At 40.2% G+C, this 13,461-nt stretch overlaps 1 protein-coding gene and 1 long non-coding RNA gene across 3 annotated transcripts in view; one reads left to right on the forward strand and one right to left on the reverse strand.

The window, feature by feature from the left end:
- LOC128850970 (uncharacterized) overlaps positions 1-13,461 on the forward strand; it is a 75,461-nt gene that overhangs the window by 53,373 nt on the left and 8,627 nt on the right. Inside the window, exon 2 of the long non-coding RNA XR_008448242.1 lies at positions 924-1,019. This is a non-coding gene — a long non-coding RNA (uncharacterized LOC128850970). The remainder of the gene's footprint in view (positions 1-923; positions 1,020-13,461) is intronic.
- NTF3 (neurotrophin 3) overlaps positions 1-13,461 on the reverse strand; it is a 56,538-nt gene that overhangs the window by 42,391 nt on the left and 686 nt on the right. The window contains exon 1 of one of the 2 annotated variants that reach the window (XM_054056670.1): positions 8,803-8,926. The exons of the other annotated variant lie outside the window; for it this stretch is intronic. Within the exon in view, the coding sequence (XP_053912645.1) occupies positions 8,803-8,892 (90 nt within the window). The 5' untranslated portion in view covers positions 8,893-8,926. Of the gene's footprint in view, positions 1-8,802; positions 8,927-13,461 lie in introns of those variants that run through there. 2 annotated transcript variants of the gene reach the window in all.

A 13,461-nucleotide genomic window follows, 5' to 3' on the forward strand; every position in this document is an offset into this window, starting at 1 on the left:
CATGGAGTGATAGGACTAGGGGGAACAGGTATAAACTGGAGAGGGGCAGATTTAGACTAGACATTCCCAACACAGGTTGCCCAGGGAAGTTGTGAATGCCTCCTCCCCGGAAGTGTTCAAGGCCAGGTTGGATTTGGCCTTGGGCAACCTGATGCAGTGGAACATGTTCCTGTCTATTGCAGGGGAGCTGGAATTAGATGAACTTTAAGTTCCCTTCCAAGTCAAACCATTCTATGATTCTATGTAAAAAAGATATGCACATATGTACATATCTAAATGTACACCTACACATAGATATGTAAAATACATATATATCTGTATTTCATTATCTAAGGCAAAAATGTCAGTGGATCAGATACCACTGAGAAACTGAACAGATCTGTGATGTATTTTCAGCTTCTGAATTCCCACTCAAAGCAGATTTAAAGGTGTTATATTTCCATTTAAAAATGTTTTAAGTACAATGTCCAAATTGCCCATTAATAAACTGTAACTATCATAATATTAAAAGATTATGACACAGCTAATGAACTCTACCTGGAATCCAGACTGCAGTGTTAAATATAGCGTAGGAAAGGCCAAGAATTTCCTGTGACATAAACTGCAAATTTATTTTGTGTTTCTGTGCATTGTCTGTAGTTTTCAAGGTAGTTGAACAATTACAGGAAAAAAAGATACTGAAAAGGGGGCTTTCCAAAATCATTTATCTTTAGCGTGACTTAGCCCATGTTGAGACAAGGTTTTGGTGCTGATAATTGGCAAAGATGGGCTGGTGCTGAACAAACTTAACACCTGGTCCGTTTCATACTAATCTTTCAGTCTTTCCAGATGGCAGAGTTTACTTTTGTTCCCATCTGTTCCTTTTCAGTAAGAAAAAGGAAGGAAAAAATGGAATCACTACAAAATTTTCTTGTTTTTTTCAGAAGGATCTTTGGGATTGTTTTCAAGTCTTTTGTTCTGGACCACACTCCTGTGGAAGGCTGGTGATGGCGCCCACAATTGTCTGCCTCAGGTCAAAGGTAAAAAGCTGTTTTATTTTTTAGGTTTTGCCTGAGATAATTCATCTGGATGAAATTCACAGATGGAAAAATCAAAAGAGCCAGAGTCATCACATCAGCACATACTTGAAAAAAAAAAAAAGTAAACAAAACAAGCAAGAAAACAAGAGTGATGTCGGACTTATGATTAGATAACATTTGATACCATCTATCAGTAGAGTGGTCAGAGCAGAATTTCACATGAAACTCTGCCAGTTTAGATTCAGAAAACTGTTTCTACATTAAGAAAACTTTTTTGTGCAGAAATGAGCAGTCTCATTTCCCTGTTATTTGTAGTAATTTCTCTGTTGAGTTCCCAAGTCTTGACTGGTCTAAATTTTCACTGCTTCAAGATGAACTTATTCCCTGGGGGTCCATTAGTCTTCTTGCATGTAAGTGGGGTCAGAATTAGACCTCTGTTAAGCTAGTTATCTCCGGAGCAAATGACTATTAAAGAAAATTCGGGAGGAGATGATAGAAGCTGGTGGATGGGAAAAGAAGGAAAAAAATAAAGCAAAATCCATCAATGGAAAGCTGCCAGGTAACCAGGAAATCACTTTGAATGCTACTGTGTAGTCTATAAGTTTCCATTTGTTACTACAAAGTATCCATTACTCTGGAGAAAATTCAGAAAACAATTAAAATAAACAAATCTCCAAGAGCATTTATGAATAAAAATCGAATAATAAAATTTAAGGACCTGGCAGATGGAAGGCTGTAGCACTTGTATGTGGAAACATTTGAATACCTTAAATCTCAAGAAACTGTCTGTACCTTTCTCCTGCCAAAGATTTGGCATAGTTCCCTTAGAGGACCAAGAAAATTTCTGACTCTGTTTATCTTAAAAGAGCATGATATCCTGAGGGAACTGCAAAAAGGCTGTAGTTCAGTTTATGTGCCCCACCAAACAATCTGAATACTTGAGAAGAGTCTCAGAATGTTTGCAGGGACATGGCAGAGCAAGTGGTTGTCTTCTGACTGGCAAAGCCTGTGCTCATGCTGCAGGCACAACAATGTGCTGGCTCATGTGGTGCTGTGTCTTCCACTCCACTTGAGCAGCTTTACATCAATCTTAACCCCAATCTACAGAGTGTCTTTGGGTAATCTGTTTCTGGAGAACTTTGCAATGCCATCCAAGCAGAAATAAGGGTAGTTACCGAAGTGCAGGTTTGCTAATTGATTGGAGGGTAAGAACACTACTTCAGCAAGACCCTGTATTGTGTAGACATGCCAAGTTGTATAAAGTTCCTTTCTGCACCTCTGTCCAGATTGCTAACAAGCTACAGGCATACCTCAGTTACCTCTGGAAAATGCTGCTAAGCCTTTTCTTGAAAAAGAGCTGTTTTCTAAGAATAGATTATGTATTAAAATATTTGTGTTATTTTCAATAATTGTACCCTTTATTTTCATTTCTTCCTCAAAGGATACCATCATAAAAAATGACCACAAGAAGTATACTAATGGAAAAAAAAAAAAAAAAATTGGAGTCAAACCACTGCTCTAAAACTGTCTCCTGCCAGCCATCCTACTGTGTTACACAGGACTGTATTGTTGCTAAAAAATTTTAAATGGAAAACCACTCAATACTGTAGTAATGAGTGGCACTTATTGTACGGAGAAGGGTATGAAGATTTTAAGTAGAGTGATGGAAGCCCAGTCACTTGATGAATTTAAAATTAGACATGACAAAACTTTGGAGAACATGCTATCTGGCTGGTTTGGCTCCTAGGATCACAGACCGTATTAGGAGATATTAGACTGTACCAGAAGATGGAATTTGTTGGTTTTAATTCTCTGGTTCTCAGGAATTCCACTTCACCTCCCAAGCCCAGCAGCTTTCAGAGTCACTTGTGAGGGGACAGTATCATGCCCTGAGTAGTTCCAGGTCAACAGGCTTCACTTCTTTGTAGCTGCATGTATTATTTTCCTGGTATCTGGATGTCCGGTGTCTTCAGCAGCCAACAGATGGGTCAACAAAGAGACAGGGTTTTGAGCAAGTGAGAATCCTGCCAGGTTTTTAAGCTTTGATGTGCAAGGGAACTTGGTTGAGATTCAGTAGTACAAGCACGGAAATGATTTAATGGTTTGTTTCTGAGGAACATCCAAATTCTAGGAAAGAAATGAATTTGCTACAAATTTTCTGATCAAGCACTCCAGAGATCTAATATAGGCATATTCTGATCCCTCACTGATTTCTGTATGATCCAACATAGTAAAATGTTTTGGATGTGCATCTATGGTTTTAAAAAACCTCAAACACCAAGAATCATATTTAAGGATTGCTTACAGTATCACTAGTTGTAGTAGGGTTGACTGTGTGCAACTGAGGTCAAAATTTGGCCTGCAATCAGGTGGATTTCCACGTTTGCTGGGAACTCCTTCTTCTGTGTACATCAAAAATAAATGCATTAGGTTGAGTGGAGGTGCTGGTGTCAAACTGTCACCAGAGACTGAGCCACTATAAGCACAATCTGAACCAGAGACAGTGAAAAAGATCAAAGTAAACAAATGAACCTGCTAAAGAACAACTAAACCAATCAGATTTGCTTAAAGGTAGTTTGAAGGACAGCAAACACTGAAAATTCAGTAGCTTCTTTTTTCAGAGGAATGGGGCAAATGAGAATAAACTGAGAAAAAAAAAAAAAAAACACAAAACCAAAATAAACAGGAAGATTTCCTAGTAGAAAAAAGACAGAAAAAATAAGAAAAATCAGGATATTTCACTGGACTTTAAAAACATATTTGTTTCCCCTAAGTGCAAACTCTCTCTAGGGAAATCACTGCTTATTCTAGGAGATTTGAGAAGCAGCTTTAACTTCCCAGGGCAAGATTTAACTCCATGAATCTTTTGCTTAGTTTTGGTTTGTTTAAAAAAAAAAGAAAAACAGCAACCCAAACAAACTCAATAACAACAACAAACCCTCCCAAACTCATCTTGTAGTATTTAGATTGTTTTGGTTATCTCAGAGACTGTAATTGCTACTCTTTCTACATGAAAGCTAAACATTGTTCCTGAGTGCTTCAAGATTATAAAGGCAATTTTAATGTAGAAAATGCAACCTCTTAGCAGAAAAAATAAGTCTTCCCAGAGTGCTTCATGAATGGCTTTTGTACTGACCTAACATTTTTTGTTTCAACTTTTTTTCTAAGTACATATAGAGTCCACTCCTGAGGAAAGACACGTTAAGGTGATGCTTCCTAAAGGTGTTCTGATATAGTAGTCGGTTTGCCATATCTCTCAGAAAAAGTTTTATCCTGTAAAATTGCTTGTTTCAAATCACAGCTGATAACAGAAGCAGCCAGACTATACCAGCTGCTCTGTACCACCAGTACAGTATCTCCACGGCTGACTTTCAGGTGGCATCTACACTAATAAACAAAGCAGGGCCAAGATATGGTGTCAAGCACTGGTAAGTCAAGCCTGCTTCATGTAGTCTGTTTTCTGTGTAGGTGCCATATAGAAGAGCTGAGCGATGTGTTTGGCAGATGGTGGCACTCACCACGCACAGGCAAGCAGAAAGAGTGACTCTTCTTTAACACACAGATTTATAAAGAATAAATATTCATATTCTTATTTACAAGGCTGCGATATTTAAGAGTTCTAGTTTGTAGGACTTTCAGATCGTCAGATTAATGTATTAATTGTGCTTTAATTGCTATTGAAGTTAAAACTTCCTTTCACTTCTGAAAAGAACCATCAACTCTGTTTTTGAAAATTCTTGTTCGGGCCTTAAGGTCATCAGGTTCAGAAAAAATTGGTATGCATTCAGCTTACTCAGATGTCTCCCATCTACTCTGCAAAACAAACCTGGCCTGAAAACTCAATGTAAGCCATAAAACAGGATGTTTGTGAATGATAACTATTGAGTTTGAGGTAGTGTATTTTGACTTACCACTCTTTTCATAGAATTATAGAACAGTAGAGTCATAGAATGGTTTGGATTGGAAGGGACCTTAAAGATCCAGTTCTAACCTCCTTGCTATGGGCAGGGTCACCTCCTCATAGACCAAGCTGCTCAAGGTCCCATCCAACCTGGCCTTGAACACTTCCATGCAGGGGGCATTCACAATTTTGCTGGGCAACCTGTGCCAGTGCCTCACCACCCTCATCGTGAAGAATATTTACGAATGTTTTATTTAAATATTTCTAATTTATAGCACTTCCCCCTTGTCTTGTCACTACATGCCCTTGTAAAAAGTCCCTCTCCAGCTTCCTTGTATGACCTCTTCAGGTTCTGGAAGGTTGCTAAACTCTCAGCCTTTCTCATAGTAGAGGTGCTCCTCTAATCCTCTTTGTGGCCCTCCTCTGGACCTCTTCCAACAGTTCCATATCCTTCTTAGGATATGGATATCCTTTTTAGTTGAGGAACTGGACACAATACTTCAGGTGAGGTCTCAAAACAGCAGAGTAGAGGAGGAGAATCATCTCCCCCATCCTGCTAGCCACGCTTCTTTTGATGCAGCCCAGGATAAAATTGGTATTCTGGGCTGTGAGTGCATCTTGCCCACTCATGTCAAGCTTTTCATCAACTTGTATAATTTTTTTCAATTTTCACTTGTACCATTTAGTAATCTGAAAGCATTAAGGGATAAAGATGCTGAAAAGTAGATCTGTAGAGATGGAATGAGCTGCAAATGGATAGAAAGGAAGGAAAGTACAGAAAAAAATGTTATATAGAAGGAAAGAGAGTAGTTAGAAAAATGGGTAGAAAATAGAAAGCTCAGAGGTGAAAAGCCTAAGATAATATGTCTAGGGAAAATCAATTCAAAGCACATATATTAAATGTCAGGGAGGAAGTTGGAAAGGCGTAATATTGAAAATTAATTAGCCATGATTTAAACAATAAATTAATGCTGGATCTATTACATGGAAGTTCTTTAATAGTAGAAGAGACAAAGAGAAGAAATAACTAGAGAGTGCAAACAGTCAGTATAATTACAGATGGCAGGCAAAGACATGAAAGAGTTCTCCTGGTTTTGGAATATCACCTTTATTCCTGGGCATTCGAGAGCCACAAAAATGTGGATGAAATTGAGGGAAGTCAGAAAATAATTTAAAAAAAAAATAGAGAAAAAGCTTAAATAAAAAAGGTCATATGCACTCTGTGAGACAAAGAATGGGATAAAAGAAGACAGCTCATGTCAAGTATTTGACAAATATATTTAATACACAGTAACAAGAAAGAAAAGTTGCTCAAGAATTTGGCGTATCTAAGTGGGATCAAGTGCAATATCATTAAATGCAAATACCATTAAACACAAAGAAAATGTATTCTTTCAGGAAGAAATTTTTTTTTATGTCATGAAGTTTTCTGCATCATCCATTTGGAAAGCCAGTCGTGTAAAAGAAGACTAATTGAGAAATGAGTGGAGGAAATAGGTTTGTACTTAGCACAGGAGCTGTAAACAATGACCTCAATACATCTTTCCCAACTTTTGATTGTACAAATACAGGAATGATCCTCCAGCACTTGAAATGACCTCTTAATGATCATAGTTGTTTTTTTTTACCTAACTCAGAGCAGGGCAAAGTTTCTCTTTTTCTAAGATGGTGTCACTGGCCTTTATTTTTGCTTGCGTAAAACCAAACCAAGTTAGGTTTTATGTGTACTGCTTAAGTGCTATGGGTGGATAGGAAAGTATGGAGAATAGTAGAGAAAGGACATACAAAGACATGTTTCCACATTCTTCCAAAATAACTCTTAAATATTTCCGCTGTATTCTTTGCTTCTAAGAAATATTTTTTGCCTCAGCTGACTATACATTACCTATCTCATTCCCCTAAGGCAGCAGGTTTATCACTGTCATTTAGTGTTTCTGAAAACAAGTTCATCACAGATCAGCATCAGCATCTCTTGGTGCTACAAGTTTACCTCAAATACAGCATACTGGGGAAACTGGTTAAATGCCTCCTTCAGATATATGAGCTCTGTATTTGATAGCTAAAAGATGTAACATCTGATCTTGGTTTGAAGCAGAAAATAAATACTGTCCAAATTGCATCTCTCAATGAAACAAAAGCTGCTTTTACCTTGTGAGTGTGCTTGTCCACCTCTCGGCTAAGGCAGAAGCCATAGGAAAGGATGCCATCTTAGAACTTGTCTAATCACAGAGCTGTTTAGAAGAAGCTGTTGGATTTAAATTTCACACTCAAAACCTGAATTCACTTCTGAGTGTAGATGAGCCTTTAAACATCCATACAGAGCACAACATACATCTTCCTTCTGCAGCTCTCCAGTTAACTGCAGGTTACCTGTGATGATATTGATTCAGACTTCCAGCAAATGTGGGTGAATTTTGTAGGGCTTAGCCTAAAAATATGTATTTCTTAGTTAACTAGATTAAACTTTCTCACACGCTAACTCAGCTAATATAAGATAAAATATGTAAAGCCTATAGCAGAGACAAACCCAAAATAAAGAATTTTACTGCTGGAAGATGTGAAAGAGCAATGGCAAAGAAGCACGTTTATTGCTGTGGTTCCATTATGGGCAACATGCAGCTGAAGCACAGAAGAAGTTGAAAGAACGCTGCAAGTCTTACTCTATAGGATGCAATAATCCCAGAATGTTTTCATTACCTCTCGTACAGGTTTGTGATAGATCACATAAATGAAGCTTGTTCTATGGAATCTGTGTATTTAAAGAGCATCTACGAGTCACGCATGCTAGTTTACTGGTAACACCTGATGGAAATGTGGAATCACCTGCTATCCTTTGCATTGAAATACAACCAACATGTTAACTCTCTGACCTCCAGATGACTACCAATGAACTTTGTTTCAACATGTACACAACCTCCTTACACAGCAGTGTCCTCATTCACACATATCTTTATCACATATTTCCATGGAGGGAAGTTTCAAACACAAATTTAGAAATGTAATTGGGAAAGAACTTTTTACACGTGTGTGAAAAGGCAGAGAGCAGAAGTAGAGCAAGATAAGAGAGGGAGGAATATACAATCATGTTCTTATCTTTCCTAATGCTTGCTGCCCTGAGGGAAAAGGCCACCTTGTTCAGCTTGCTCATGCAACAAGATCCTTGTACCATGTGAAGGAGAGAAGGAGAGTCTTAACTGAACTGGATACTTGGGTGTGTTTGTCTTTTAATTCCTTAGGAAGAATAATCTTCCTTGAAGATTTCTGTAAAGGAGTCCCCTTACCCTATGGACTGAAAGGTTCATGATACAATCAGGAACATCTCTGTGTGTTCCCTCTAGCACTCAATTCACAGCCTTGAAACTATTCCATGTCTACCTTTACCACTTCTCTCTTACACGCACATCCCATCTGTCCCCTCAGATGACTTATCCCCACATCCCCCACCAACAGATGTACAAACAGGGACAGTTGTCTCCCACACAGAAACAGCTGCCAACCACCTCTGTCATCTGTACCCACACATCGCTTCTTTCCATTCTCTGCTCCCAGTCACCACCAAGAGACACACACACACACATGGCCCCACACCAGCAAGCATCTGCAGGGACACCCAGATGTTCCAGCCCTTGCAAACACATTTCTCTGGCTGTGTCTATCTAAAAAGGAGTCCAGGCAGGCACAAATACCCTATGTTCTTTGCACTGGAACATCCCTTGGTCACTTATGCTTTGATCTCCTTCCTGCAACAATCCAGCACTAATTGTACCCATCAATCCCTTTCTTTTTTCCCAGCCAGCTGGCAGGTTGATGGCACCATTTGCTTTTTATTTTCTCAGTGGTTAGGCAGCAAGGAAGCAGAGTGGTTAGAGGCCAGGGCACTACCTCGTGCTGCGCAGTGGCTGAGCAGGCTGCAGTCTGTAGTTTCAGCCTAGTTGAATCCCAGTGGCCAGGGTGCTGCTTACAGTCAGGCATCTCCCCCTCATGGACAACAACTTCACTGTCTCCATGGCCCATCAACCTGCCATGGCAGAAAGCTCACCATCACCAGAGGAGAAAATGGTTTCTATTGAATACAACCAGCTCCAAGCACTGCCAGGGAAAATTATCCAGCTGGAGAGCTTGAATTGAACTCAGCAGTGGGAAACCAGTGCATAAGGTAGGACAACGGGTTCCAAACACATCCCATGGCTACACCAGCACTGAGTACTTTTTAGCTTCAGGCTACGTATTTTTTTTTTTTTATGGCAGGAATTGATCCATGGAATAAACCAGGAAGGGATCCATGAACTTTCATGTAACTGATGCCATGTAAGGTCTGGGCCCAGAGACTTCAACCTTCAAGCCTAGAGGTTAGGTACAATGGGACTGTCTCCTAATGCAAGTCTGGCAGTATTGGTCTGAACCTTTTCATCAGCTATGGGTGGAAATAAGTACTTTCCTACCATGTGTGAGACAAAAGCCCTTGGCAAACCAGACAATTTGAAGATATTTGTAGAACAGAATTGAAGAACTAATGTTCCCAACACACGCACTTGTTTAGAAGGGAAAGACGTACTGTCTCACACCCAAGAGTTATTCTGTGTTTTCAGCCTTCAAACAGCTGCACATTACCCTAGTATTGCTTCAAACCATGGCAAAAGCTAATACTTTCTTGTTTCCTTTGACTGACATTTGTACTCCCTATGTGTACTTCAACCCAACAGCCCTGTTAACTGCCTTGTAGCCCTGTTAACTGGTTCCAGAGAAACCTCTCTGCCATTTTGTGCTAGCAGTACTATACTGAAGTTTTAAGGCTTGAAAATGAGGTGTATTGCTATGCCTCCAAATGACGCTGGAGTAAATATTTTAGTTAGATATCCTGGGATCTTCTCAGGATTATTCATTAGCTCTTTTTAAAAAGCCTGCAAAACCTCTAGAGTGCCTGCTGTGCACGTCATGCAGAACGCAAGCACATCTAGCGCATGTTTGGTCCTATCACTACCCACGCACCAAACCATTTTCTCAGTTAGTCATCATTCCCTACCCTCCTTCTCAATGCAAACATTGCTTCTTAACACTCGTGAAACTCACCTCTGTTGTGTGCCTTACATAACTTATTTTGACACGGAGAGTGGTGCCACAAGCACGGTGGACATGTGATTCTCCAGTTGGCCTCTGATAGCCATCTTACATATCAGCACAGGTTCCTGGGTGTGCATGTGTAACTCCCACACAGACATAGACCCCTTTCAGCAACCCAGTACTCTTACACATCCCTCATTGAATTCATCCTCTTGTAGATCGGCTGGAATGTTCTATCCACATGCCTCCCTCTACAAATACTGCCAGTCACATGAGCACAGAGCTCATTAAACACATCTGTCCCCAATCTGCACACAAAAACAGCATCTCACATATCCATGCACCTATTGTCCCTGACTACATACATTTACTTGTGCCTCATCTTGCTCTCCCCTTGCACTTAACTCCTAACCTGCTCTCATGCTCCTATACATGCATTGCACACTTCGACATCCTCCCTTAAACTAAAAGGCAGATAACTACAGATGGCTTAAACTGTCATAAACTTCTTCCCACTCCCCATGACTGTTCCTTCCTCTATAACCCATTTTTCTTCTCCCAGGCCCCACATCCAGGTCTGCAATCTTTACCTGTACTTCCCTCGTTTACTTAGATCATCTGATCTGTACAAATCTCTCTTATCAGACTTAATTTTTCACTCTTTTCACCTTTTCTTGCACGGTCTTTACAAATAGGCACAAACTGACAGGTATTTTTCTTGCCTGCACACCATCGTGTGTCAACCTATGCTGAGCTTCTCACCCCTTGAAACACGAACTGTCATTTCCATTTATTTCTACTCCATGCCCTACAGCTCCTAACTCCAGTTGCCTCCCCACACACTTCACACTTTACTTTTGACCTTAGTGCAAACATGTGGATTATACGGCCCTCCAGGTAGTTATCCGTCCCATTCCTTCTCCTCCCACCACTTTAGGCATTTCTCCACTAGCACATTTGTTCCATTTCCTCTCACAGCTTCACTTGTAACCAGTACTTACCACAGAGATATAAGCACATTTATTACATCTCTTTTAACAGAGAATCACTCCTTTTAGTTTGTGTATGTGTTCACCTCTTCCCATATCCATCACATTATTCCTCATCTTCCCTTATTTTCCTCAACTGCTTCCCCTATAACATATTGCCTATTCTTCCCCTGTGTTATCCCAAATGCCCAGAAAGGAGGCATCCTCTGTTTCTTCTGGCCAAACCCCTCCTGGTCATTTGCACTACTGTTTCTATTTGACTTCAAATCAATATAAAACTAAACTTCCTCTCACTCTGTGTTATCTTGCCCTACACCTCTTCTAAACCACCTTTTGCTCAGGCATCTTTATAGAAAATGCAGCTCTTAATTTCATCCTCATGCCTCCTACATTCCTCTTTTTTTCCCAATTCTCGTGCTTCCCAAGACCTGCCACATCTTTACATTCCTGTCACAGTTCACCTTGCCCTGATGATTTCCATTATCTCGCATTTCCTCACAGCACCTTCAGAGGGCTTTCTCCGCAGCTCTGCCTCACAACCAGACAGCACAGGTCTATAGTACTATTCCAGCAGGCTTCCAGCCTTCTCTGAAATGTCTCTGATTTGCTACCCCCTCACATACCTTCATGGGTTTTTATACACTTTTCCCATCACCCTACCCTATCTATCTCCATCTTGTTATTTTTTTCCTTTACATTCCTCTCCTCAACATGTGTTCCAATCACCATGCAAGCCTTCTCTTTAATACTCTAACACCTTCCTTGTAAATAAATCTTCATATCTATTTCTTGACAGAATCAAAGGTGTCTTCTTTAGACGCCCCCAACAAGCATCATGTAGCTGATTATTTTCCATACCTTTCTCCAAATAGACAATAGTTCACATTTTTCTTCCTCCTCCAAACATCCTCTGTGCCCTGTGCTTTCACCTTTTTCCCTCCACTCCCACTCCATACCCTTCCCCCCTGCAGACCCTAGCATCCTTGTATGTCCCTTTCATATCTTCACTGAACCTCCAGTCTGCACCTTTTCCCATCATTCTTAAATGTTGCTTCCTCTTCTGAGATCCTGAACTTTTTTCCACCCACAAAGATCCTTTGTCCAGTCAAACTGCAGCAGCCTCCCTTTTAAGCTGACCACCTGTATATGGGTCACCTGTTCGTATAACCCAATGCACAACATTTAATAGACAGCAGTTCATTTTCCGTAAGTAGCACACTCCCTCTGAAGCCTTTATAGTTATATTTCTATGTACCATTTAGCATTTCTTTCCCTGGGAAAAAAAAAAAAAAAGAAAACAAAAAACAATCTAAACCTACATGTGTTGTATACTTCAAGATGTAACACCCTTCCGCACAAAGCAATCCCCTCCTGGCTTTGCTAGTATGGCTTCTTCTGCCCATGTTTTTGGTCCCCCACCTGCAATCATGCCTAGTTTTCCTTCCCCCACCATCCTGACAGAGCTCCTAGTACTGAAATGTGTACCTAAGACCAATCTTTTTACTACTAGCAGCTGGAACCATGCTGAACTCTCTTCCATTCTCTAGTGCTTTTGTCTGCCTTGCCGTGAAGTGAGTTCTTATTTTTTTTTAATTAACAGATTTTCATTTTTCTTCCGTCTTATTTATAGGTGTTTCTTGCACCACTCCTCCACTTACAGGCTTGCACAGATCAGGTATTTCTGCCTGAGAATGTCTCTCCTATTTGTCTGGATATTTTCCTGAAGGCACAATGTAAAAGCAAACTTTACATACCATTCGCACTCTTCATGTAACAAATCACATGAGCCTAAGAGGAGAGAGTGCTTTCTGAAAGGCTGTAGCTCACAACAATTGACTGGACCATACAGCACACATCCCTGACTGCTTAAAAAGAGTGAGGGGGAAGCAGCCCCCCTTACATACAGAGTCATCTCTAAATAACTAGTTTTGCAATATAGGAAACAGAGAATGCACACATAGCAGCCCTATTCAATCTAAAATATCCATCTCTCTGGACACTGCATATTTATAGTTCAACAGATAGGACCAACACGGAGCTTTCCCGTTTATTTTAATGAAGGATTAAGAACTGATCAGAAAACTATCTGAACCATTCAAGGACTTTTTCCCCTCTTGGCTAATAGCAGTTTGGTGTCTCCATAAGGACTCGCCAGTAACTGACGCTTTAAGCTGCATTTCAGCTGTTTAGATGAGAAACAGCTTTCTATTTTACTCTCTATATGTGCATCTGTGTTGATGAGTTGTGTGCTGCATTCCTAGAAGGCACTTACCAAACGCTGGAAATTGCAGCGTAAGAATAGTTTTCCTTCCATCTTCGCACAAAGTAAGTGTATCTTTTTCACCTAGACACATATGTGCAGGGAATCCTTTGATCTCCAGTTCCTCCCAGAGAAATTAGTGTTTGGGTTTGAGGAGAATGGGGATCGATTCAAAGGTCATGAATAGGGTTTCCTGTGTATAGCACATTAAAAAAGTAACCAACCAACCAA

The sequence above is a fragment of the Cuculus canorus genome, chromosome 1 (genome assembly GCF_017976375.1).
Source record: "Cuculus canorus isolate bCucCan1 chromosome 1, bCucCan1.pri, whole genome shotgun sequence".
NCBI classification, from domain to species: domain Eukaryota; kingdom Metazoa; phylum Chordata; class Aves; order Cuculiformes; family Cuculidae; genus Cuculus; species Cuculus canorus.